The sequence below is a fragment of the Salvia hispanica genome, chromosome 1, assembly GCF_023119035.1.
Source record: "Salvia hispanica cultivar TCC Black 2014 chromosome 1, UniMelb_Shisp_WGS_1.0, whole genome shotgun sequence".
Taxonomy (NCBI): Eukaryota; Viridiplantae; Streptophyta; class Magnoliopsida; order Lamiales; family Lamiaceae; genus Salvia; species Salvia hispanica.
Window position 1 is genome coordinate 19,003,573 of NC_062965.1, and position 26,348 is coordinate 19,029,920.

The 26,348-nt window shown below is 35.8% G+C and overlaps 4 protein-coding genes across 10 annotated transcripts; 3 read left to right on the plus strand and 1 right to left on the minus strand.

Moving 5' to 3' along the window:
* The first annotated feature begins 7,646 nt into the window (after nt 1-7,646).
* On the plus strand, nt 7,647-10,126 carry LOC125200697 (chitin-inducible gibberellin-responsive protein 1-like). The gene is made up of 2 exons (XM_048098434.1): nt 7,647-7,737; nt 8,110-10,126. Exon 2 carries the CDS (start codon nt 8,210-8,212, stop codon nt 9,950-9,952), a length of 1,743 nt encoding a protein of 580 aa, XP_047954391.1. The 5' UTR covers nt 7,647-7,737; nt 8,110-8,209; the 3' UTR covers nt 9,953-10,126.
* Nucleotides 10,127-12,234: 2,108 nt separating this feature from the next.
* Nucleotides 12,235-15,956, plus strand: LOC125216447 (organic cation/carnitine transporter 4-like). The gene is made up of 2 exons (XM_048118161.1): nt 12,235-12,773; nt 14,700-15,956. Exons 1-2 carry the CDS (start codon nt 12,401-12,403, stop codon nt 15,857-15,859), a joined length of 1,533 nt encoding a protein of 510 aa, XP_047974118.1. The 5' UTR covers nt 12,235-12,400; the 3' UTR covers nt 15,860-15,956.
* Nucleotides 15,957-16,240: 284 nt separating this feature from the next.
* On the minus strand, nt 16,241-17,955 carry LOC125216456 (60S ribosomal protein L8-like). Its single transcript, XM_048118170.1, has 2 exons — nt 17,464-17,955; nt 16,241-16,734 (listed from the first exon to the last, which is right to left on the minus strand). The coding sequence occupies exons 1-2, from the start codon at nt 17,901-17,903 to the stop codon at nt 16,392-16,394; spliced, it is 783 nt and encodes a 260-aa protein (XP_047974127.1). The 5' UTR covers nt 17,904-17,955; the 3' UTR covers nt 16,241-16,391.
* Nucleotides 17,956-20,608: 2,653 nt separating this feature from the next.
* Nucleotides 20,609-25,020, plus strand: LOC125202586 (putative beta-glucosidase 41). Of its 7 annotated transcripts, XM_048101017.1 has the most exons (14): nt 20,609-20,933; nt 21,154-21,220; nt 21,447-21,505; nt 22,115-22,190; nt 22,263-22,334; nt 22,421-22,495; nt 22,601-22,615; nt 22,702-22,856; nt 23,019-23,134; nt 23,426-23,649; nt 23,738-23,769; nt 23,910-24,012; nt 24,128-24,236; nt 24,422-25,020. In XM_048101017.1, exons 1-14 carry the CDS (start codon nt 20,802-20,804, stop codon nt 24,693-24,695), a joined length of 1,509 nt encoding a protein of 502 aa, XP_047956974.1. In that variant the 5' UTR covers nt 20,609-20,801; the 3' UTR covers nt 24,696-25,020. The 7 variants fall into 7 exon arrangements, with proteins under 7 accessions (XP_047956974.1, XP_047956975.1, XP_047956971.1 ...); XM_048101018.1 differs by lacking the exon at nt 22,601-22,615; XM_048101014.1 differs by having other exon boundaries at nt 20,610-20,933; nt 22,413-22,500; nt 22,601-22,856.
* The last annotated feature ends 1,328 nt before the right edge of the window (nt 25,021-26,348 follow it).

Consider the following 26,348-nt stretch of genomic DNA (forward strand, 5'->3'; position numbering starts at 1 on the left):
CACCTATTTCGTTCACTTCGTCGAGCTTATGTATTCAGTTTGGATTTAACTATTTTACAAAATTATTTAAATTTTTGAATATTTTGGTCCATAGCAAAATTCAATCTATGAGTTTTTGGAATAATTTGAAATAGGCAAAAATTGAATACGAAATCCAAATACTTACAGAATACACCATAAACCCGATGCTCAAACGCTCTTGTCACAAATAAAATTTGCTATTGGGCTTTATTAAGGATTATGCTTTGGGCCTTCCCTTTAGTAGACTCAGATATCCAGTGAGTATTAAAATTTACATTTTTATCCAATATTTTCAAAATATAAATCAAATATGGAGTTCTAGTGTACTACTATCATAATTTAACGTTTTTATAGAAATATAGAAAATCATAATTGAATCTCCCATTAAGCAAAGTTGTTTGATTAATTTGCAATCATCATTGAAGCCAATTTCAGTATTTTAAAATAATTAACATACTACTTATTTCGTACCCATGTTCTAAATTTCTAATTGTAAAAATAATCAAAACTCATAAAAGGATTATAGATAATGGGAAATCAATCTGGAAAGTAGAAACTAGAAACTACTCCATAAAGTATGTGACATAGATATATTTGAATTCGACTTCTCGAATAGTCTAGTCTTGGGAATAATCCAAAGTGATTAGATTGCCTACTTTCAATATATTCATGATAATATCTTTTCTACTTTTCCTTATCCATTCGAGTTTTTGTTAATACATGTGGTTCTGATTAGTCAAATATAAACTTATAGTAATTAATACTAGTAATTCACAAACAACAAAAAAATAGACTTTTTTTTTGTGTGAACGCAATATACTTTATTAAATAATTGTGTTCCCACCTGGAAATATATTGGTTGTATTTTGACATGGTTGGGTTTGACCAAGAACTTTCTGGAAATATAGTTTCTTGCCGACGTGATTAATCGTATATATATTTATATGTAATTAAATGTTCACATGTGTTAATTTTGTAATTACTCATGCTTATCACGTGCTAATAGTCATTAGTATTCGATAATGCTTGTGAAATCAATACGTAATGAGGTTTGACAATTGACATGTCAATTTCGGAACGTGCAACACTTATTTTATTTGGTGTTCAAAATAAATATATGCAATATTCCGAGTTTTCATATTTACACTCATAATACTCATTATTTAATAAATATCTTTATGGCCAATAATCTTAATCCACACTTTATTCACTCTCAAACTTTTTACTTATTCTATTAAAACTCATGGAGTACTATAAAAACCATGAGTCAGTAATATTTTTCCAAACAATATGGTTATAAGACTCATAACTATATACTAATAATATCTTAATGCAGAACCAAGACCAAACTTATTTTTAAGTAGTTGACCCACTAGAATCCCGGAAGGGATCAGCTAAGCCATTTTATCAAACATTTGCTACTACACCAATATTAAATTGACATGTGTACAATCTTTAAAAAATTATCTCTTCCTCCTCTCACACTATTGCGCTGAATTCTTCTCTTCCTCCTCTCATACACTTAGCTGAATTCAATATTCATTTCAACTTCCCCACAACTCTCCACCTTTTGAACATCATATTGCCGCCGGTAAAAAGCCAAAGCACCACCACGTCTGCCTCTCTCTCGCCCCCCTTCCAAACTACGTTCTCCCCTACGTCTCCCCGCCGATAACCTCCTCCAGTCCACCACCACCTCTCGAATCACCTACAATTCGTCCCGCCGATTCGATCTCCACCAAATAGCAGCAGCTCGCCCCACCGCCCGCCTGGACTGGTTGCTCAGATTTTTCCTCCGGCACCCTTCATCACACCGAGAATCCCCGTGGAATCCTCCGTCGTCACCGGAGAGGCTCGCCCTCCTCGCCTCCACCAACGACGACTTCCTCCGATCCCCGATCTATCACAACCCCTAAGTTTTGGTCTGTTCTCTAGAAGTTGACGCTTGGACTGCAACTTCCCTCCCCGCCGCAGGTGCACCGCCGGGTTTAGAGAGATTTGTGGGGAAGATGTCAAAATGAAGTTGAATTCAGCAAGAGATTTGTGAGGAAGATGCGTAGAGTTGCAAGGGAAGATGAAATAAAAGTTGAATTAAGCGTGAGTGACCGAGGAAGAGATGCCACGCAAGAATTAATTTATTTTTTATTTTTTAAAGATTGTACACATGTCAATTTAGTATTGGTGTAGCAGCAAATGTTTGATAAAATGGCTTAGCTGATCCCTTCAGCTAAAATCCCACTTTCTATTAATGAAAAAGTCAATTGGACCATTTTTGGTTATACTAATATATACTACTCCATTAAAAATATTTTAGAATAATCCATTATATGTACTATAATTACAAAATAATTAATATGTAGTTATATAATAATTAGTACTCCACAACATTAATTAAGTAACTTGAATAACCTTTATTTAATTATTTAAATTAAAATTCAATTTATCTTGGTTATGTTGTTGTAATCTGTAACATGATATGTTGGTGTAACCTACTACGCGACTTTTACACCAGTTATTGCAATTCATGGGAGTATTCTTGATTAGAATTCTCTTGGCAATTTCTTGGAGTAATAATCAATGACACTGAACACTGAAGTGCAAATGAAAAATGCAAAAAGTCTACACTTTTTGTCCTTTTTCACTCACTTTTTTTATTTTTACATAAGATTGTGATTTGTAGTACCAAGATTAATTTGAGTCAATATATATATGATTAATTTATTATTTTGACGTGCAGCACATGACCTACAACCGTTATACTGTTAGTATATACATACATACATGTTTCTCAAAATATATTATTAAAAATATGTATGTTAAATAATAGTACGCCCTAACACTTGTTCCCAAGTTGTGTTGACCAGTCAGATCGATATCAAACAGCATATTTTGTTGTAGTGCATTTGGTCTCGATGAAAATAATATATTATGTGGTGTATATCAATAGCATAGTGCGGTAGTGAACTTAGGAATTTTATTTAATTTTGGTCAAATGTCAAACGTCAACCTTTAAGACTCTAAATACGCCAACTGTAATTTCCATCTTAATTCCTCAGCCTTTAATAGGAAAAACTGTGGGTATCCATCTTTAATTTATTACTAGAATATACAGAAATTGTCAAGAAATAATTTTAAGAATAAATATGATAGAACAAGGACTTTTTATTTCAAATATTTAAATTTGAAATAGGGTTAAGATTTTCCTCTCTCTAATTTCTCACCCACTGGCCACGTGTCATGTCACAATAACACGTTATTAAAATTAAATTGTTTCGAAATTGCTGAAAACTGAATTGATATGAAATTAACTGTGATTAATATATAAATCATACGATTCAGTTTTATTCGATCCATCAAATCGAACATTAACTGATACAAGAGGACTTTTTTTGAGAGCTAATTAAGAAAATATAGAATTATTGGATCACGCATTTAGATTATTGCTTTTACGAAATGATAATTAACAAAGATAATTCAAACTAGACAATATTCAGTCCACTTAATATAAAATATTTATGGCAATTTCCAAAGAATTACGACTACCAACTTAGTGGACTTGTTCACTTTTAAACAAACAATATATATATACTACAAATCAATTTATTTTATAAATTCATTCTTTGTCCACCAACTTCAACGAGGATAAATATAGTATATTATATATAGTTCAAAGGATAAATATAGTATAAGTAGTATATAGTTCAAAGTTCAAATCAAGCCAACCTAAATCTGTACGGAAATATAAAGAAGTCAAGAATGAGAGAAATTAAGGCGTAATTTACAAATGCTAATCTCAACTCAATCTGCAATAATGCTAGTCTTCGTTAATAGTATTATAGTGATGGAACTACTAAAACTTTTCAACCATAGGAAAACTAATGTGATACACTAAAATATCCTTTTATAATGAATATTATGAAATGGAAAAGCTTATCACAAAAAATTAATTAAATGCTCTAGCTTTGATCAAATATATATGTAATTTAATTTGGATAATTTTGAGGTCGAATTTGCCTCAAATTAAAAGGTACGATATGATACTTATGTCATTTACTCTTAAAAACGAAATTGAAGAATACATCTCATCAATTGCACGAAGCAAAAGGTGTCAGGTTAAATTTCCATCAGTATCTCTACTAGTCCGAACCTAACAAATGAACACAAAAACTTATTTAATGTACACTGTAGTAGTGGAGTATGATTTTTAGCTAATAAGAACAGAAAATACCAGTGAGTACATAAAATGAAAAAAGGGGAAAGAAAGATGAATTGAAGAAAAATACTTGGAATACTTAGATACTGTTACTGATGAATGACTTGACACCTTTTTGTGTTTGAAATGATGGATTTACACTTGTATATTTGGGGCACCCAAATATACACCATTTTGTGTATGAAATGATGGATTTATATAGACTTGCATATTTGGGGCACCCAATTACAGTAAAGACATTACAGCATAGTTCATATATACCCACAGATTCTTGCAAGTGCAACTAATTACAATTTGTACATATTAGTTAGGTTACTCTACAAAATGTCAATTACTTTTGTCTTTCTCAAGAAACTGCATTTTCTCCATTTGTTTTTTTTTTCTTTTGTTAAAATAGACATATTATGACGAATATCATGAAATCATACATTGCAATTTCTTTTTGGAATCGTTATCATTTAAATTATTTTTCATTAACTTCTGATCAATCTCATAATTTTTAAAATTTTCTTAATTGTCATGTAATAGCAATCAATTGAAACTAACATGGCAATATCATATGATATGACAAAAAAACGACATTATTTTTTATAAAATGACTTTATTATATTTTAAATGTTAATCAAAAGACGCAGATATATCGGAAACAATATCAATTTGTTTTTACTACATTAGTTTTATTTTCACTACTATGAGAAATTTGAGAAAAGAATACAAGAATTATAACCGTAATTTTTAATTTAAAGTTTATAGGATTGGCTCAAAAATCAACAAAAATTATAATCTAAATATTAATTTTCACTTTTTCTATGAATACTCATTTCACAATCATACTTGATTGTGATCTACTCAACCAACATTAATAATTATCACCATTATCAATGGATGCTTCAACAACATTTAATCATTTACCTATTCTATGGTATATTTTCTGACAGCATATTTCATAGCCTGGCAATTGCAAATTAAATTATCACCAACTCTAATTACGAAATTTCTATATAATATACTTCCATAATTTGGGACACTTTGACCTGACACGGATTTTAAAAAATCTAATGAAAAGTGAGTTAAAAAAGTTGGTGGGATGTGGGTCCTACTTTTAAAGTATTAGTTTTATAATAAAATGTGAGTATGAATGAGTTAGTGGAATATGAGGTCCACTACCAAAAATGGTAAAAGTGAAGTGGGACAAATTATGTGGGACGACCCGAAATAGAATACAGGGTCGAATTATATGGGACGGAGGGAGTACTATTTTTTTTTATTTAGCTAACCAAAGAGGAATGAGTTAAATTTTATACTCAACTTAAATTTTAAAAGTTTATTATCCACAACTCTTAATCTAATTACTCCAGATAAATTATTTATTCATACTTTCGCACTAACTCTATTAAACATAGATCGAGGTGCATATGTAAAAAAGTGAATCGACACTCACAGTGATGTTGCGCTGCACTACTGTCGACTCGACGATGGCCACTCCACCATGACGCCGTCAATTCCGCACCGCGCCGCACACATCCATATATCTCATTGACTAACCAGTTTTTTTCCGTCGTACTTCAAAAATCCATGTTCTGATACAACTAGACACACCTGATATAAAAATTAAACAACCCTTATCCGATTTTAATAAAGTTAGGCGGTTTGATCTAGTTGTATATGCTTGCAACAGTGTGAACACTTATTTTTCTTCTTTAATAGTACTAATAAAATTCCATGTTCCAAATCTCAAAATTAGACAAAAAAGCGATATTCTCATTACTTTTAAGGTGACCCATTTAAATTAATGTATAGTAATATAAAATGTTAGGTCCAAACTCCTGAGTGGTATACTTGTACACTAAATTATTCTAAAAAATACTGATATTGTAAATAAAAAAATCAAAAGCAACTTTTCTTTGTCTGGATTTGGATTTAGAAGAATAATATCACGTTGAGGGGGTCAAGTGGTTTCGAAGTAGGGTTACCCACAAAGAGGAGAGGAGAGAGAAAGACCAGTCATACCGCGTTGCCACGTCAGGTCAAAATGGTCAACGTCGAAGAGATTTAAGGCTGACGTGTCGAAACTGTCGGGTACACCCGTCAACTTTTTTCGTGAGTTATACAACATCCAACCGTCACGTCCCGTCATGTTACCGTCATTTTCCCTCCTTTGCTATACATATTTTTCTAAAATATATCAAATTTATTTTGCAATAAAATTTCATTATCTAACTAACTTCTTCTCATTTATCATCAAAATTATACCATATAACTTGATATTCTAGCTATCCATAATTCAATTCCCATTTTTGGAAAGTAATTAGTCTGCGCTACAAATTTGATGTTAAATTTTTTTTTCTACTATACATCTCAGCAGTCATATGAAGGTATTACGTAATTAGAATAGTCTCTAGATACTTTTTTGATAGATTGAAAAGACTCAAATTGTAAAGCACAATAAGCAAACACAAGCATAAGATCGACATATACTTCGTGATAGTAAAAACTAGGAAAAAAAATACTACTACTACTAATAAAGAACAAGCACTCTCTACACATAAGTGAGAGTAGGATCACATCTGTACTAACCGACAAATTCTTATATTACTTTTTCACCACTTTCTAACTTTGAATAATTATTCTCCGAAAAAAAGAAATTTGAGCACCATTCTTTGATCCACGAATTCAATCTCCAAAGAATAAGCTTCTTTTCCATATTTCACTATAATTCCATATTTTTAAACATAACTTTATTTCTCAACTATCAAAATAGTTCATGAAATCACATAGAATGTGGAAGTCCACAACTTCTTGCCAAACTCGAAAACCGAGCGTTCCATGCAAATGCTAAATTCCAACTATTGTAATTTTGTAAAAGAAATACACGTACTATGAATTCTTGTTCTTTATTCTTAATATATACTCTCCTCGTCTCACTCTAAGTGAATCATTTTTTTTTTGAATGTCCCACTCTAAATGACACACCACTAAAAGTATAAACATTACTTTTTCTACCTTTTTCCCTTCTCTTACTTTATTAATAATACGTAGTAGTATTACATAAAATTCGATGCCCGAATAGAATAACCACTTAGAGCAAGGCGGAGGGAATATATATAAATATATACTCCTTATATTTTGTATTTAAAATAATATTAGTAGTACTAATTAAAAGACATAGGAGTAATAAATAACAGAGCTGTAATCCTAATAAGCATAGGCGAGTAAAAGAACACGTTGATGACCAACGTTGACCGTGTGGACGGCGAGAACGCCATCCATAATTCGTCAGCCATTTCGTCAACATAAATCCAAACCCGACACTCCCAGTCAGCCCGCCGTTACCGTCACCGTTAACTTCTTCCTTGTTTCCGCGCACCATCTCTCCTCCTATATATAAACTCTCCTCCTTCCGTCAGCTCATTCTTTCGACTCAATCTTAAATCAATTTCTCTCTTCTTCAAACTCCCATCAACTGAAAAATTCTAAAATCCCATCTATACACGCAATATCAGGTAACCTTCACACATTTTCTCGCATTTGTTGCTTCATTTCTTGCTGCTTGATTCAATTTCATTATCAATATGTAGTGTTTTTTAGTTTACGTTTCGCTTTTTTTTGCTTGAGGAGAACGAAAAACAATAAGGGGTATTGTGATTTAGATTTGATTGGAGCTTTTCTAGATCTTCAATTACATGTTTTGTGTAAGAATTAATGATGTTTTTGATTTGGGGTTTGGTGTTTTTCTTGATATGGGGTCTCTATTTTTTTACTCAATTAGTAGAAAGTTTGAATCTTGTGTTGATTTATGAAGAGGAATTTTGTTGGGATTTTGTGCAGTTAAAATTGGGATTTGGTTGATATTTATGGTTTCTCTGCTTTTTCAGGTGGATAATTTGAGGGAATTAATTGCCTTTTAAAGTTGTATTTTGGTAAAGAGTTGAGAAATCTGCTTGAGATCTTAGAAGCAAATGCTTGTTGTTGAGAATGGGCTCTGGTTATCATGGATATAGTGAAGCAGACTTATCATCCTACTCTTCATATCCCACTGTTTCCTCTATACCAACAAGGCTGTTCGAATCTCTGAAATTCGACTCACGAAGCTCACCCAACTCGCCCTTCGCCTCTCTGTTCGAGGCCGACTCTGTCGCCACCGTGTATAGTGATAGTCAGGAGCGGTTTAGTCCGTCCGGTTACCTCTCTGAGGCCACTCATTCGTCGGACTCTTCAGTGGATTACAGCGTCAACTTGCATCACTCGAGGCCCTTTCCCACCGGCCACCAGGAGAGCCCGTCCGCTGCCTCGGCTTTCCACTCAAATGCAAGTAGCAATCGCAGCATAGAACACGCGTTGCTGGAACTGGAGAGCGTTCTTATGGACGAGGAGGTTGTGAAATCGGAGCCGTGTTTGGGGGGAAACAGTTACCGGCAGTCGCAGACGCCCGAGCAGAGGGTGGGATCGTGGCAGGAGGAGGCGCAGGGGTCTCGTTCGTATGTGTCTGGATCGCCTCGTGATTCTTGGATGGCTGCCTCGGTGAATGATGGTGTTTACGCTGAGAATCGTATGGGGGGAGCGATGGAGGATTTCGCGTTGCAAGGGTTTCCCCCAAATGATCTGAAGGGGCTGTTGATGGCCTGTGCCAGAGCACTCCATGAGAACAGATTGGAGGATTTCGAGAAGCTCGTGGAACGTGCTCGTGGCGCTGTGTCTATCACTGGAGAGCCGATACAGCGCCTAGGCGCGTACTTGGTGGAAGGGCTGGTCGCACGGAGAGAGTCGTCTGGCACGAACATCTACCGCGCCCTCAAGTGCAACGAGCCAGAGAGCAAGGACTTGCTCTCGTATATGCACATTCTGTACGAGATATGCCCGTATCTGAAATTCGGCTACATGGCCGCGAACGGGGCGATAGCCGAGGCGTGCAAGAACGAGGATCGTATCCACATTATCGATTTCCAGATCTCGCAAGGCACGCAGTGGATGACTCTCTTGCAAGCGCTCGCTGCCCGGCCTAGCGGCCCTCCGCACGTCCGTATCACCGGGATAGACGATCCGGTCTCGAAGCACGCCCGTGGGGACGGTCTATCCGCGGTGGAGAGGCGCCTCGCCGCGATCTCGGAGAAATTCAACATTCCCGTTGAGTTCCACGCGGTCCCGGTTTTCGCCCCGGACATCACGAAAGAGATGCTCGACGTCCGGCCTGGGGAGGGCCTCGCGGTGAACTTCCCGCTGCAGCTCCACCACACTCCAGACGAGAGCGTCGATGTGTCAAACCCGAGGGACGGGCTGCTGAGGATGGTGAGGTCGCTGAACCCGAAGGTGGTGACTCTGGTGGAGCAGGAGTCGAACACGAACACGGCCTCGTTCCCGACGAGGTTCAAGGAGACGCTCGACTACTACTCGGCCATGTTCGAGTCGATAGACGTGACGATGCCGAGGGACAGGAGGGAGCGGATCAACGTGGAGCAGCAGTGCCTGGCGAGGGACATCGTGAACATCGTGGCGTGCGAGGGGAGGGAGCGGGTGGAGCGGCACGAGCTGTTCGGGAAGTGGAGGCTGCGGTTTACGATGGCCGGATTCCGGCAGTATCCGCTGAGCTCTTATGTGAATTCTGTGATTAGGGGATTGCTGAGATGCTACTCGGAGCATTACACCTTGGTGGAGAAGGATGGAGCTATGTTGTTAGGGTGGAAAGACCGGAATTTGGTGTCGGCGTCGGCGTGGCACTGAGAATGATCGGGTAAATGGGGAACCATTGTTGATCCTCTAGTTCGTAGGAAAATTACGAAGGTTTCTTTTTCTAGGATTTGGATGATGATGTCGTGGTCTTAGTTATTGATGCATCGATAATATATGTACTTGTAATATTTATTCGATTCTATAGTGAGTTCATTCTTTTTAATATTCCCATCGTCTCATTTTATATTTATATGTATATTCTTCACCAAGTTTTGATTTTGATGGTGAGTTTTTTTTTTTTTTTTTTTTTTTTTTTTTTTTTTTTTTTTTTTTTTTTTTTTTTGTTTGAACCAGCAATTGATAAGCAATCCAGTTCCATTTCCATGGTAAACGGAGGAAGAAATCACAATGGAAGCAACAATTGGTAGCTGATTGATTAGCTATGAATAACTACACTGAGTATGAATAACTACAAGTGATTCAGTATATGCGAAACCTTATCCACATTCGGAATAGAATCGACAAAGAAATCCCGAGATTATTCAATTCTAAAGACATAGATAAAATATGTTGTGGATGAGATATAATACAAGAGTTTGGTTAGTGGATTGATCAGCCGGTGAGGGCGAGGGCTTACTCGAGCTATGTGCTAGACTTCGGGTTTGGGTCCTGCTTGGTTGCGGGTAAGATGCAGATATGGGTTGCATAGTGTTGGTATGGGCCAGGTGGTCGACAGTGGGACCCTCATTATATACTCCCTTTGGCCCACAAGACTCATTTTCTACTAACAATATTTTTATTATTTTTATTTTCTACTTTTCTCTTATTTTCTTGATTTTACATTAAAATTCGTGGTGAATGCAAAATGCATATTTTTTGAGAGTGTATTCCTTTATTCGAATAATTTTCTTTTGAATAGAATTAAATATTTTGGGTAGTTTCTTTTGACACTTTATAGTTGTCTTATTATATGATCTACGAATATAATTTGTGATATATTATGAAAGTCCCCCACTTGCCAATTGACAGACAAACTAAGATATCAAATTGATACATCCCTTTTCCCACTCGAATTCGGAATATTCGGTATCAAGTACTGAACTTTATCTCAATTCTTACTGTATTTTTGTTTTGTTTTAATCGATAATCAATTTTGACTTTAATAGAGTTTGTACACATCCATGACAGGTAAAGTCGGCGGTTCAGATTTTCTCTAAACAAAATTAGCAAATCGAACTGCTATGATCCCTCCACGTGTCCACTATATTAATCAAATGTCATCCCATGGGTGAAAAAAAAGGAGGTGAAAAAGAATGTTACGCAATTGTTATTAGTTGATATTATTTGTGAATCACTTAATTTTGTTTGATTGGTAAAATTTGACAGTCACCCGTAGCTAATCACAATTTGCAAAATGAGATAATAATAAAAAAGAAATACAAATTTTTACAATTGTTATTAACTACTAGATACTTATCCTGACCATCAAATTTTTATTCCAATCTAGTGTCATGATCCAATTTACTACTCATAGAGGGTGTTCGGTTTGCAAGATTGTATCCGAGATCAAATTTGTTGTGTGTTTGGTTCATGAGATTAAACCCCACAACTCAATCCTAGATGGATAATCATGTGATAATTAGTCATAGCCAACCCCCTATGACTAAAATAATCTCACAACTTAATCCTAGATTGTATCTTCGCATTATTTTATCTTGCAAACCGAACACCACCATATAGTATTAATTACTCCATTAGTCTAATTTTAGGAGTTCCAATCACTTGTCCGCACTCATTTTATAGCTCCTTTGATTTCAAATACTATGAATCTTGGATTCGACATATATTATATAATGCATTATTATTAAAGCAAAAGAGAGATAAATAGAGAACGTTTTGTGGATAAAGTTTTTTAAGAGAGAAGAGGGCTTCTAAAATTGAAATGTTCATACTCTCTGAGGACTAACGAAAAAAGAAATAATACATACTTTTAGGGATAGAGGGAGTAATAAATACTCACCCTGTCCCACATAATTTGTCTCATTTCACTTTTACTATATTTGGTAATGGACCCCATATTCCACTAACTCATTCTTATTAATATTTTATTATATAAAAATAGGACCCACATTCCACTATTCATTACATATTTTAAAACCCATGCTCGATTAAAGTGGGACAAATTATATGAGACGGAGGGAATAGTTAAAAAAGAGAAAGAGTAAATTAAAAGAAAGATCTTTTCTTACTTTATTATTTCTCTACTTTAATTATTTATTATTATTTCTATAAAATGAGAGAAAAAAAGTGACTAGAACTAAAGTGGGACGGAGAGAGTACCTACCAATTTACTACTACGATTAAAAACTACTCCATGTCTATGTGGATACACATACAATTAGTATCTCTCTTATATATTCCCACATTTAAAATCTCAGTTCCTATCCTCAGCCGCCGCTCCTGAACTCAAAATTAAAACAAAACAAAAAAAAACACAAAATGTCAAAAAACTCGGCACCGGAGGCGGGGCTTCAGTCGCCGCTGCTGGCGGCGGAGAGATTATGCATGGACGATATGCTGAAAAAGCACTGCGGCGAGTTCGGGCGGTGGCAGCTGCGGCACTTTGTCTTAACCAGCATGGCGTGGGCGCTGGAGGCCTTCCACACCATGGTGGTGATATTCGCCGACCGCGAGCCGGCGTGGCGGTGCGTGGGCGGCGCCGGGGATTGCGACATGTGCGGGATGGAGGCCGGCACGTGGGAGTGGGTGGAGGGGAAGGGGAGCTCCACGGTGGCGGAGTTTGGACTCATTTGCGGGGAGAAGTATAAGGTGGGGTTGGTTCAGGCCTTGTTCTTCGCCGGATGTATGATCGGTATGTTTTTCCGGCGGCTACTTTTTATTTTTTATTTTTTATTTGGCAATGATGATTTATAGTACTAACCCCGTTCTACAGTAGTAGAGTTTCTTTTAGACACATAATTTAAAAGAAATTATACTCTCTCCGTCTCACTTTAACAGTCCTATTGATTTTTCTGCCTTCATTTTGTGAAAAAATAATAAATAGTTAGAGTGGAGAAATGATAAAGTAAAAAAAAGTATAATGCAGATAAGACTTTTCTCTACGTTATTCTCTATCTTACTTTACCATTTCTCCACTTTAACATAATATCAGGTACAATATCAGGTAGTGTAGAGTACATGAGAAGAAATTTGTTAACTTTTTGCTAAAAAAGAATTGACTGCACTACGATGAAACCTAAAATGATACTCTTCTACTATTGAACATAATGATATTTAGTATTTAATATATTTGATTTTAAATTTTGTTTTATTAATAAAAATTGAATAAATTTGTGATGAAATAGCTATATTAAGAAAATACTACTATTATAATAGTAAGAGTACTCTATTGTAGGAGTATTTAATTGACATGGTCAGAGTTTTGGTACTCGATGGACAAGTGAATCATGTCATCACATGTAGGGAAAATTTTATTTAATGTGTTGGGTTTGGTGCTTTGTTAAAAAAGGTTATCTCATTGGAAAGTCATTTCTTGGAATATTTATATATTTAGGTTGATTAACAATTGCTTTTAACATTCTAATAGTGTTAAGATTTTAAGTTTGTTTTCTAGTCTATCTTAGGTATATTAGTGAAACTCAAAAGGTTGTTATTAATTTATGAGATAATAGATTCAAGATAAATGTGTAAAATAGAAGAGATAATGCTTAATTATGTAAAATAAATGTGTGAACGGTAGGAATCTAGAGATATGTACTAGTATCATATTTTGGCATTTTATGCAATCAATTTATTGATAGTATAGATTATGTTTAACAATTGAAAGAGATGTCCACAATAGTTGGACTTAGTTTAGATAATTTTCATATTAATCTTTAGGTAAATATTAAATTAATTTGCATATTAATCTCATTCAATATAATAATAGCAGTAAAATAAATGATAAAGTAAATAAAGGCTTGATGAAGGTATGCATATCCCTCTGTACCAGCTGTCCTCATTTTATTGGACCCAATTTTCAAAATTGTGACACCTATCATAGTATTGAAAAATAAAATTCGACAGGTCTCTTAAGTGAATTCATGTAGCAAAGTAATCCTTTTTCCACGTGAAAATTTAAATCGAAATTATAGCTACCGTGTAGAAACTGAATAGCTTTAGTAGTGTTCATCTTTAAAGCTTCTCACTTTGTACTAATACTAGTAGTATATTCTAACTTTTGCTTTTTCTTACATAGGATATTTAATTATGTGACCTTACTTTACTACTTTAATATTGCTATTTATTTCGACTTTTTATTGATTTTTATCAAGGTAAAATATATATGGATGTGGAAAGTAGTGCTGAGTATAGTAGCAATATACTCCGTATATGAAAAATATTTATAATTAATTAAATAATCTCATACTCCCTCTGTTCTATAGTAATGGAGGTGTTTTTTTTAGGCAATGAGATTAAGAAAAATTATGTTAGATGAGTTAAATAAAAGGAGAATAAAGTGAAAAATGAAAAAGATAGAGAGATGAAGAGAGAAAAAAAGTAAGAGAGAGTAAAGTAGGTGTGAAAAATGTGTTTACTTTTGCTAAAAATGGAAATGACTCTATTACTATGAAACGTACTAAAATGACAAAATGACTCTATTACTATGTAAAGCAAATTTTTTTGGAGAGAACTTGTGTATACCTCCAGTCCTCCACCATAACTAAATCTAGTTAAAATTTACTAGTACTATTATTTTTCAACTACAGTGTATTAATCATGAATTTAATTTGGTCAGGTGCTGGAGTATTTGGACACCTCTCCGACTCTAGATTGGGAAGGAAAGGCTCCTTAGTAATTGTTTGCATACTGAATGCCATCTCCGGTTGCCTGACCGCCCTCTCCCCGACCTACCCCGTCTACGCGGGCCTCCGCCTCCTCACGGGTTTCAGCACGGGCGGGGTCGGCCTCTGCGCCTTCGTCCTCGCCACCGAGCCCATAGGCCCCACCCGTCGCGGCGCCGCCGGCATGTCCACCTTCTACTTCTTCTCGGGCGGGATCGCCGCCCTCGCCGGCATCGCATACATCTTCTCGACGTGGCGGGCCCTCTACATCGCCACATCCGTCCCCTCCGTCCTATTCCTCGTCTTCGTCCTCCCCTTCGTCTCTGAGTCCCCGCGCTGGCACCTCGTCCGGGGCGAGGTAGGGCCCGCCATGCAGACCATGCGCGCCATCGCGCGGTCCAACGGGCGGGACTTGCCCGAGACGGCCCTCCTCGCCCTGGACGAGGAGACAGGTCAACATAAGTGCACGTCCGCTAAGGAAGCTGCCATAATCACAGGATCCTTAGTGGACGTGCTGCGGACCCCACTGACGCGGGTCCGCCTCTTCCTCGCCGTAGCGATCAACTTCTGCTGCTCCGTCGTGTACTACGGGCTGAGCCTCAACGTGGTGAACCTCGGCACCAACCTCCACCTCAACGTGTTCCTCAACGCGGTGGCGGAGATGCCGGCGTTCCTCCTCACGGCGTTGCTACTCGACACTTTCGGCCGGAAGCCGCTGAGCATCGGGACGCAGTGGTTCAGCGGCGCATTCTGCCTCTTGGGGGGGATGATGAAGGTGTACGGCGCGTGGAAGACAGTGAGGATGGTGTGTGGGATTCTCGGGATATTCGGGATGGCGGGGACGTATAACTTGCTGTTTATCTACACGGTGGAGCTGTTTCCGACGGTGGTGAGGAATGCGGCGCTGGGGTGCGCAACGCAGGCGGCGCAGATGGGGGCGATACTGGCGCCGTTCGTGGTGGTGATGGGGGAGAGGGTGCCGTTTCTCGTGTTCGGAGTGTGCGGGTTGGCAGGAGGGACGCTGGCGTTTTTGTTGCCGGAGACTTTGAATCGGCCGTTGTATGATACCATGGCCGGAATGGAAGAGGGAGAAGGTGCTGCTCTGTTGAGTTGATTTTGTTTAAATTACATGTTTTGGATTATACTCAAGTATTCATTTTGGAACGAAGAATGAAGATTTTTGTGTTATAAAAAAGATTACTTCTTTACAAGCTATGGCTTCAATATTGGCATAGATTAATTTTGAGATCATCAAGATAAATATAGATATACAAGTAGAAAGTTTTATTGTACAAATTCCATTTCTAATGATTCTCTTACTTCATATAAAAACAATGGGAGAAGATATGACTTTAATAGTCAATATGTGTAATTCTTTGATTTTATTATTAGTAAGTAGTAGCAGTAGTTCGGAACACTTGAAAATTCATATTCAATTAAGACAGATAACAGATGTACAGAACTGAATAATCCAAACAAAGTTAAACAGAATAAATGAAATCAAACAAAATAAAGGAGCAATTATTAGAAAAATAGAATCAATAATCCAAACAAATTTAGTATGCCATAAACAAAACGTTGCATTTCAACAACCAAATTCCAATTCAAATTCGATATAGATAAAAAAGAAAACAAGATTAGAATACTTAAGCCTTATCAGCCTTAGCAGCTGTAGCAGCTGCTTGTCCTCTGAGACGACCAGTTCTTCTGGCAGCAATAAGACCAACCTTTTGGCCAGGTGGTGCATCACGACGAACGGTACTGGCATGACCAATATGTTGATGGTTACCACCACCATGAGGATGCTCCACGGGATTCATAGCAACACCACGAACCTTGGGCCATGAGTTCCTCTTCACTCTGAACTTGTGATAGGCATTTCCAGCCTTCAACATCGGCTTCTCAGTTCTCCCACCTCCGGCAACCTGCCCAACCATGGCACGGCAGCCACTTGGCACAATCTTCTTTGCTCCGGAAGGGAGCTTCACCCTGCCGGAATAACAAATCTCTCAATGAAGTGTATTATTTAATGTTAGCACCAACAACACATTCGGAGAATTGGGTGACAAATGATGATTACAAAGCAAGATTCATAAGAAATAAACAGAAAACAGGAAGCCAAATTATCAATTCAGCAACAAACTTGCTTGATGAAGATATAGACAACAATCATAATAGAGCATTTTGTAGAGTACAAATGAAACTTGATTGTTACAGCATCTAATGCATATTAAATTAACATAACCAAATCTCATGAAATCAAAATGTCGAACAGATGATGACATAACCACTTGAAGATATAAGTTAGTTTCAAATTAAGAGACATAGATTAGCTAGAAAAAGAAATAGATATAATTCTGGGATTCATGAAAATTAGCAGTACTAAAATTTAGTCATTTCCACAAACAATACTTCAATTCTAAACTTATATCATGGCTAAGTATCCAATCACAGCTAAAGCAATCAATAATAGCAAGTTAAACATTTATCAAAACAATTGCACAGCAACATCATACCCAAGTATCCAATTACAGCAAAATCAATAATAGCAGGCTAATCAATTCTACATTAATATCACAACTTAGTATCAATTACAGCTTGATCAATCAATAACAAGGTAAACAGATATATACACAAAAATCATAGAGAAATCTTCACAACATCATACTGATACTTGTCAATAGGTGAGCCAAATCAAACAATCATCAATAAATTTACCTTGTGGTTCCGTTATCGAGGTTGTGAGAGATGACAATCGCATAATCTCCAGAAGCCCTAGCGAAAACGCCGCGATCTCCAACGTGATGCTCCACGTTGCAGACGACAGCTCCCTCGGGAATGGATCTGAGCGGCAACACGTTTCCGACGACGAGATTCGCCTTCTTCCCGCAGTACACGAACTGACCGGTGTACATGCCCTCGGCGGCGACGAAGAGCTCCTTCTGGTGCTGGAATCGGAAGGGGTGGCGGAAGGTCACGCGAGCGAGGGGCGCGCCGCGGCCGGGATCGTGGATGATTTCGGTGACGACGCCCTTGAGGTAGCCGTTGCGCTCGCCGAAGTCGAGGGAGCGGAAGCGCGCCGGGCCCTTGCGGTGGTGCGTGTGGGATTTGAAGACGGAGCCAGCTCCCTTACGCTGAGCTCTGATCACACGCCCCATTGTGCTGGTGTGTGAGTGTGTGAAGGGAGGAGGGAGGAGTGGTGGATATAGATATAGGGATTTGGGGATTTAGGGTTTGGGTGAAATTAGGGTTTCGCAATTGCTTAGTTTTGGGAGATGGTCACATTTGGGCCTAGCCCAATTTTTGGCTTCAATTGGGCTCATGCTATAGTAATTAGTAAGAATTTATTTTTAGTGGGATATTGAAATCGAAGTGTTGAATTTGATAGATTAAATAATACTGGTACTAGTAATTACATTTAGTTACTTTATAAAAAATGTTGTTTGGTTTGATGGATAGGGTTCGGTACTTTTAGTGTGAGGACCTAGAAAGGCAATGGGCTACAATTAGATTAATATGGATTATGTAATTATAGTAGAGGGAAAATAGGTAAAGCTTTGTAGAGAACATTCTTAGCATTCTTCTACGGAGCAATTGTACTGGGATAGTTCCTGCATCGGATTGGATTGCACGTGGATCTCGATAGTAGTGGATTCAACTTGCAGGATTCAATTGTAGAAGAAAACAACACAACAAGTAAGATTTAGTTCTGTTGTGTTTTACATTTTCAACTTGCAATATGCTTATGAATCTAGATCTATTCTTGTCTCTTACTTTATCATTTGTCCACTTAAACTATTTATTATCATTTTTACAAAACAAGTGCGAAAAAGTGAACGAGACTCTTATTCGTGGGCGGAGGGAGTAGTATTTTATTTTTAGGGAAATATGAGAATAAGAAAATGTTATAATATAGTACTTGGTAATTTGTTAAACAATTGTTATGTATTGAATCGATAAATTTAAAAAACTAGGATAATTCGATCACTAATAAATCAATTTATGATATTCAGTCCATTAATTAAAATCAATATCTTTTGGGAGTATATAAGATATTGAAAACAATTTGAATTTATAGTTTAAAATGACAAGGTATATCTTATTTCATTAACATACCAATCATATAAAGTGTAATTTAACCCATATCACCATTCTATCTTTCCATACACATCACATTCTCAATGTGACGTTGAACAAAAACTTTGGTAACAAATTTGAATACGCAAGCATTTGGCCAAAAAAAATACTACTAGGCAATATATGTAAAATAAAAACATGCATTTCCCGTCATTAATTTTTCAATATGCCATCTTGAGAAAAACAATATGCCTAATCCATCAATATTGTATGTAACAACGTCTCTTCTTTGTCTCACATTAACCGTATCAATTTTCATTTTCACTCATAAATGACAATTATATATAGTATAAAAATTAAAACATTGGAAATTTCAAATTTTTTTTTTCATATTTTAAAAGGCGATTTGTAACTAAGCAGTATGCTTTATGTTAAAAAAAGCTCAAAATCAACAAGTTAGCGAACTGAATATTCGAAATAATAAAAAACTAGAAGACCTATACTAATAATACCAATGCCGACAGCAGCAACAATAACAAAGATTTACTTTTAATTCAGTGCACGATAAATTATTTCTCATAAAAAACGTACTTTCTCATTCGACTAGAAGTGGCATGTTTTTTATACGGAAATTAAGAAAGTTAAATTTTGTGTGGAAAATGAGTATAAAATTTAGTAAATTTACTTTTTTAAAGAACTTTTTAAAACTTGTGCAATGACGTTGCTTGATATTTCGGGGGTGTTCGGTTTGCAAAATTGTATCCGAGATTAAATTTGTAGTGTGTTTGGTTCATGAGATTCAACTCCACAACTCAATCCTACATGGATAATCATGGGATAATTAGTCTTAGCAAACCTCATATGACTAAAATAATCTCACGACTCAATCCTAGATTGTATATTGGTATTATTTTATTTTGGAAACCGAACACTACCTTGATCATGTGCAGAGACGCAAATATTACTTTCACAACTTTCTCAGCAAAGTTATTATAACAGCAATACAGAAATTAAACCAAAGTTACTAAACTTTAATAAATCTCCAAAATTTAAAATCCATTATAATCTTAAAACAATGTGGAATAATATATGAATCAATCATATGATTAAAGCTCTCTGAAACAAATTATTGATTTTCAAATCTAACTAAGAAATAGTAATATTTAAAAAATATATATATATATTTTCACATAAATTACTAAAATATCTCTAAATTTTTTCAAAATTAGAGTCCCTCACTCCACTATGCAGCTCTCCCAATGCATAAAACACTCCATTAAATATACTACTCCTTCCGTCCCAAGGAAAATAACCTCTTTTTTGGGCAGCACAGGATTTTATGCAACTTTATTTTATGTGTTAAGTGGAGAGAGTAAAGTAGGAGAGAATGAATAAAGTAGAGATAAAAGGGATTTTCATTTTAAGTAATGAGTCATTTTAATTGGGATAAATCAAAAGGAAAAGTGGGTCATTTTCAATGGGACGGAGGGAGTATTATTTATGACGAATCATGTAATATAACAATAAAAGAACATCATCAAAGTTGTTGGGCCTCTAAAAAAAACATGCTTATGCATAAAAATTGTTATCTTCACATAATTAAAAACCGACCTTTGCAATATATATATATATAAATAAATCTACTTTTTGTTGTTGGTCCTATCTCAAAATAGTGACCATTAAAATTATTACATAACCATACACACTAATTGTATTTTTATATAAGTTTGCTTCTGAATTTACTTAGTATGTTAATTTATAAAACGTGTAAGCAAAAGGCAGAGTTTGCTTAACACACCGCCAACGGAAAAGCCCATCGCCCTACGCCTTTTTTGACAGCGACAATCCGTCGTCGTTTCGTCATCTTCCTATTTTCGTGGCTTCCAAAATATTCTTTGTTTCATCACAAATCCCACTTTTTTCTCTTTATATATAACCCGATAGCAAAAACTTCGTTTTGTGACACATTTAATTTGTTCATGATCAAGAAATTAATGGGAGAAATCCTTACATTATTATTTTTGTGTGTTTTGGCTGTGGAGTCTCAGCCCATTAGCAGAGATGATTTTCCACATAGCTTCGTTTTTGGAACTGCTTCTTCAGCTTATCAGGTTTGATATATACATATATATGTGTGTGTGTGAAATGAAGACATAAATTTTTGTTAGTAGGTGCTTGTATATTCTAAATTTCGAGTTTGAAATTTCAAAATAATAATTTTCCGATGTTTCGTTGATGAGATGAAGGCCTTTTGTACAACGATTCACGTAAAATATCAAAAATTCGGAGATGTTATATCTGAGAGTTTCTTGTGTGTGTGATGTTTATTAGTTTGAAGGAGCTGCAAATGAAGGGGATAAAGGGGAAAGCATATGGGATACCTTCACTAGGAAACCAGGTTGGTGATCTCTCTCTCCGACTGAGTAAAAATTCAGTGGTTCGGACATAATGTCACGTGCTGTGTTAAGTCAATTCAAAATTGTAGAAATATTTCTCTATGTTTTTCTCACTTTTTGTAATTATGACTGATTTGAGACACCACGTGACAATATATTATGTTCGAATCCTGCTCGATAGAGTTAATAACATTATGTTAACATTATGTTTTCGTCAAAAAAAAAAAGGGAGAATATTGGACTTCAGCAATGCAGACACTGCGGTTGATCAATACCATCGGTTCGAGGTAGTGTTTTTAAAAAAAAAATAATTTTAATGCCACTTTACTTTTTAAGAACAAATTTTGATCTTGCATATCAGTCTATTTAACAATTATTGAAATTTGATGTTATTATTGAGGCCAGATTTTTAGTGGCATGTTGGCATAATGAGGCAATCAGATAAAATTAAGAGTTTACTAATAATCAAGTTTTGTTATATTTGACCTTTAAATAATCAGTTTATAGGATAGAAGATGACGATGTAAAGAATCTTTGATTTTGATAAGTCTCAAGGGCCAAAAGGTTGAGATAGAATATTGAGGAGGATAAGAATGCCAGCCTAGGACAAAATATATACACTCTACCATTTGAAATATTTTTTTATTCAATATAGTTATAGTACTTTCATCCACGAATGATAGTAAAAAAGCACATATAAAATTGGTAAAACACGAGATGTATTACGATTATTAATAGAAAATAAGACATAGTAACTTATTAGAAGATAAATTTATTATATATAAATATAGATTAATTTTGAAGAATAAAACAAAAATAGGAAAATATGATTATTTAGTCAATTTAATAATCTTGAATTTGGTTTGGATGATGCATCAACCTCGTACATGTGACAGAGTGACATTGATTTGATGGCGGATTTAGGAATGGATGCTTACAGATTCTCCATATCTTGGTCGAGAATCTTACCAAGTAAGAATCTAAGCTCAAAATTACTTTTTGATAGCAAAAGCATTATTTTCCCACCTAACAACATATCCGCAGATGGAACAGGTGAACCAAATCCTCATGGGATAGCTTATTACAACAATCTCATTAATTCATTGATAAAAAAAGGTTCAATTAAAATTTAATTAATTTCTAAATTTTCTTACATGCATCCTTAGATCTAAATAAAACAATTTTTGTTGCAAGGAATCCAGCCTTATGCCACTTTGTACCATTGGGATCTTCCACAAATGCTAGAAGATTCATATGGAGGACTACTGAGCAATCAAGTAATGTATGTCACCTTTTTTTTTGAATAATTATATTTTACATATACGTACAGAACTGCTTTGGTGCATACCTTATACGAGCATCATCCACTAATTTTGGTGCAGACATGATTTTGAGAAGTACGCATATATATGTTTCAAAGAATTTGGTGATAGAGTGAAGCATTGGATGACTTTCAATGAGCCTCATGGCATTGCAATGCAAGGTTATAATTTTGGTGTTCAAGCACCGGGAAGATGCTCCATTCTCGGACATCTAATCTGCAAGGCCGGAGAATCTTCTGTTGAACCCTACATTGTAGCGCATAACGTTCTCCTTTCTCATGCCGCGGCTTATCGCACCTATCACACCAATTTCAAGGTACTTTCACTTAATTACATCTTCAATTAATACTCTCTCCATCCCATTAGTGTTGAAGTATTTCTTTTGATCACAAAAATTAAGAAATACAGTAAATTTTTATTTCACGGACAAATAAGAGTATTTTCGGACCTTAACCATTTAATGTGATTATTCCTCTAGAAAATTCAAAAAGGCATGGTGGGGATAGTATTGGATTCCAAGTGGTACGAGCCAATTTCCGAGAGTGGAGAAGATGTGGATGCTGCCCAAAGAGCCTTAGATTTCGGACTTGGATGGTAACAAATACACCACTCGATCCTTCCGTCCCAAGTTAATTAATTCGTATTTCTTTTCAAAACGTCCCAAGTTAAAATGAGTCATTTCCTCATTCAGATCACTTATTCATTTTATTCTCTTTCTACTTAATTCATAAAATACCATTTTCTTAAACCTCATGCTGAAACATATCTCGACCAACTTGGGACAAAGTGAGTACTTTATAATCATAAGAATATTAAAAATTTGATGGTAATATAATTTAATACATTGGTGACATAATTAAATTAAAGTTGGGAAATCTAAATCAGGTTCCTTGATCCACTTCTACTTGGGAATTATCCTCTTTCAATGCAGAAGTTGGTGGGTGAGAGGCTACCTAAAATCGGACCCAAGTTGTCCCAATTCCTAAAGGGGACCCTTGATTTCATTGGTATAAATCACTACACAACGTTGTATGTGCGCAACGACAGGATGCGGCTTGGTAAGCTCATTCTGCAGGACGCGTCAACCGATTCAGCCATCATTACATCTCGTGAGATGCTAAACGACGTCGTTTCTACTCTCTTAATTTGGTACTTGTTGACACGGGAACTAATCTTTTTTGTTTGTTTCCAATTCAGATTCGAAGCACGGAGTTAAAATTGGAGATCGGGTAAGAGAACCTATATCCTAAACTTTGAAGGTCGCATCACAGTGGACATGAACTAAAACTTCTGACTTCTGACGAATTAACCAATTTACCACTAGACCAACTAAATAACATTTTTTTATTTATGATTTTCTTGTTTTCAGGCAGCGTCGAGTTGGCTATATATCGTTCCATGGGGTATACGTAGTCTTGCAAACTACATTAAAGACAAATATGGAAATCCGCCAGTAATAATTACTGAAAATGGTAAATACTACATAAATAAATAAATAAATAATACTATGGTGTTTGTGATGGTATATATTAATGGGACAATTGTCTCTTAAAAATTACGAAATTTAAGCATATTATGATTTTGCAGGAATGGATGATCATAATAATTTTTTAATCCCATTAGAGAAGGCCTTACAAGATGATAAGAGAATAAATTATCATAGGGACTATCTCTCAAACCTCTCTGCTGCAATAAGGTACTTAGTACTAATTTGAGACCATAGTTGTACATTATTGAACGTCAATCAAATTCTGATTTTACAAACATTGAACTTTCAATCCAATTTTCATAAATAGCTAGGCTAGATTCTAGCCAAAATTTTAATCAATTTCAGTCGAAAACGAGACGTTTGGCTTACGATTTGAGCACGAATGAATATAGGGAAGATAAGTGTGACATTCGAGGCTATTTCGTGTGGTCGCTGCTGGATAACTGGGAATGGAACATGGGCTACACAAAGAGGTTTGGGCTTTACTATGTTGACTTCAACAACAACCTCACAAGGATTCCCAAGTCCTCCGTCAACTGGTTCAAGAACATGTTGTTGCCACGTCAACCAGAACTGCGGATTCAGGAAACAGAACTCGTTGGAATGAACACAGTGAAAAGAGTCGTTGATAGTGTCAGAAGGCATAGTTGGAAGCACGTAGGATAATCACCCCAAAGGATGAAGAATGAAATTGAAATTCAATCCCGAAGGGTTGGGGTGGAGTTGTCGCAATGTTGGATCAGTGACAGCTCCAATTACTGAATTTAATAGAGTTTTTCGTTCCCTATGGGCGGGGGTAGAGCCTGACCCTATCTGGATCTGTCGTTACGTCACGAAGAACCATACATACATACAACAATATTTATTAGTAAATGAATTCTTATAGTTGTATAATTCATAAACAAGACCTTAGATTTGTATAGTGAGTATATAATAGCTGTACACAAATATTTACTAACATTTTATTATTATTATTATTATTATTATTATTGTTATTATTATTATTATTATTATAAATAAATGGGATGATGTAACATGCAAGTTTGTAGCACCCCAACATTTTGTGGGCCTAATGAGTATAAGTTTAAACATAGATGTTGGATACATGTTTGGGCCTTTGGGCAACTCCGAATTAAATTTTAGCACTTTCCCTAAGAAAATTAAATTTTCCAATTCGTAATAAATTATTTATATTAAATAGATGAGGCAATTTTATATCAACAAAAAGTACACACTTATGGAGAATTAATAAAATAATTAAATAATTAAACAAAGAGCATTGAAGTCAGCGTGTATTGACATTAGATAAACATGCGGCTCTAGCCTCTAGATATGGAATAACTTGTACATGCCCATAATGTAGGAACCGACCATTATAGATTCATTGAACATATACTCTTAATTGTGTTCACTTTGATCTCCCACACATGCATCCTAAAAAGATAGTTTCTTATGATATTTTATGGTCTTATAGAATAATTTATAAGAAGTATATAATTTTTTTTGAAAATAAAATACATAGGAGTATTAAATAATACTGAAAGAAATCATGCCAAAATATAGAGGCGGTGCATCAGTCATCACAATTGATGGTAAACAAATAACGAAAGTTGAACTAGCCACACTGGGATCCACAGGATAACTCCAAATGCTGAATTAAAGTTTTTTCGACCCTCGTGAGTTGTTGGTGAGATCAATATCCCCGATCTCATCTAGATCCGACATTGCATATGCTATTCTTTTATTATTTTTACTGTTTAATGTTGTTAGGTGTATGCTCTTCTTTCATTATTTTTACTGTTTAATGTTGTTAGGTGTATTAATTTGTATATTCAGTGCTTTCTCTTATGCTATGAAAAAAGCCATGATTAATTTTATATTTATATTATTTACTTCATGAATGAAAAGGATGATCATTGGTCATTGGCTCTAGTATCATTAATTAGAGCTTGAAATAGTAGGAATCTTTATATTGGAAAAGGATGCCTGAATATGGACTTTTGACATAAATATGAAACACACCAATTAATTGATAATAGGTTGGTAGTCTGGCAAATGCTATTTCTTTGGAATTAAGAAGAAAGACAAGTAAGAGCATTCACATTGCGTCTCGATGCGGCCTCTATCTCGTCTCGAAGAGACGAGACCGCATCAAGACAGCGATGCGGCCTCCATCTCGTCGAGTCACATTGCGTCTCGATGCGGCCTCTATCTCGTCTCGAAGAGACGAGACCGCATCAAGACAGCGATGCGGCCTCCATCTCGTCTCGACGAGACGGGACATCTCGTCCTGTGTCTCCTTCCGAAGAGGCTGGCCTC

Bases quoted from the DNA above. Each gene is read 5' to 3' on its own strand.
- LOC125216456 (XM_048118170.1), bottom strand. From the start codon at position 17,903: ATGGGGCGTGTGATCAGAGCTCAGCGTAAGGGAGCTGGCTCCGTCTTC. The intron at 16,735-17,463 runs GTAAATTTATTG...TTATTCCGGCAG, and splicing joins CTCGATAACGGAACCACAAG to GGTGAAGCTCCCTTCCGGAG.
- LOC125216447 (XM_048118161.1), top strand. From the start codon at position 12,401: ATGTCAAAAAACTCGGCACCGGAGGCGGGGCTTCAGTCGCCGCTGCTG. The intron at 12,774-14,699 runs GTATGTTTTTCC...TAATTTGGTCAG, and splicing joins CTTCGCCGGATGTATGATCG to GTGCTGGAGTATTTGGACAC.
- LOC125200697 (XM_048098434.1), top strand. From the start codon at position 8,210: ATGGGCTCTGGTTATCATGGATATAGTGAAGCAGACTTATCATCCTAC.
- LOC125202586 (XM_048101014.1), top strand. From the start codon at position 20,802: ATGATCAAGAAATTAATGGGAGAAATCCTTACATTATTATTTTTGTGT. The intron at 22,191-22,262 runs GTAAGAATCTAA...ACATATCCGCAG, and splicing joins TTGGTCGAGAATCTTACCAA to ATGGAACAGGTGAACCAAAT. The intron at 22,501-22,600 runs GTATGTCACCTT...ATTTTGGTGCAG, and splicing joins CTACTGAGCAATCAAGTAAT to ACATGATTTTGAGAAGTACG.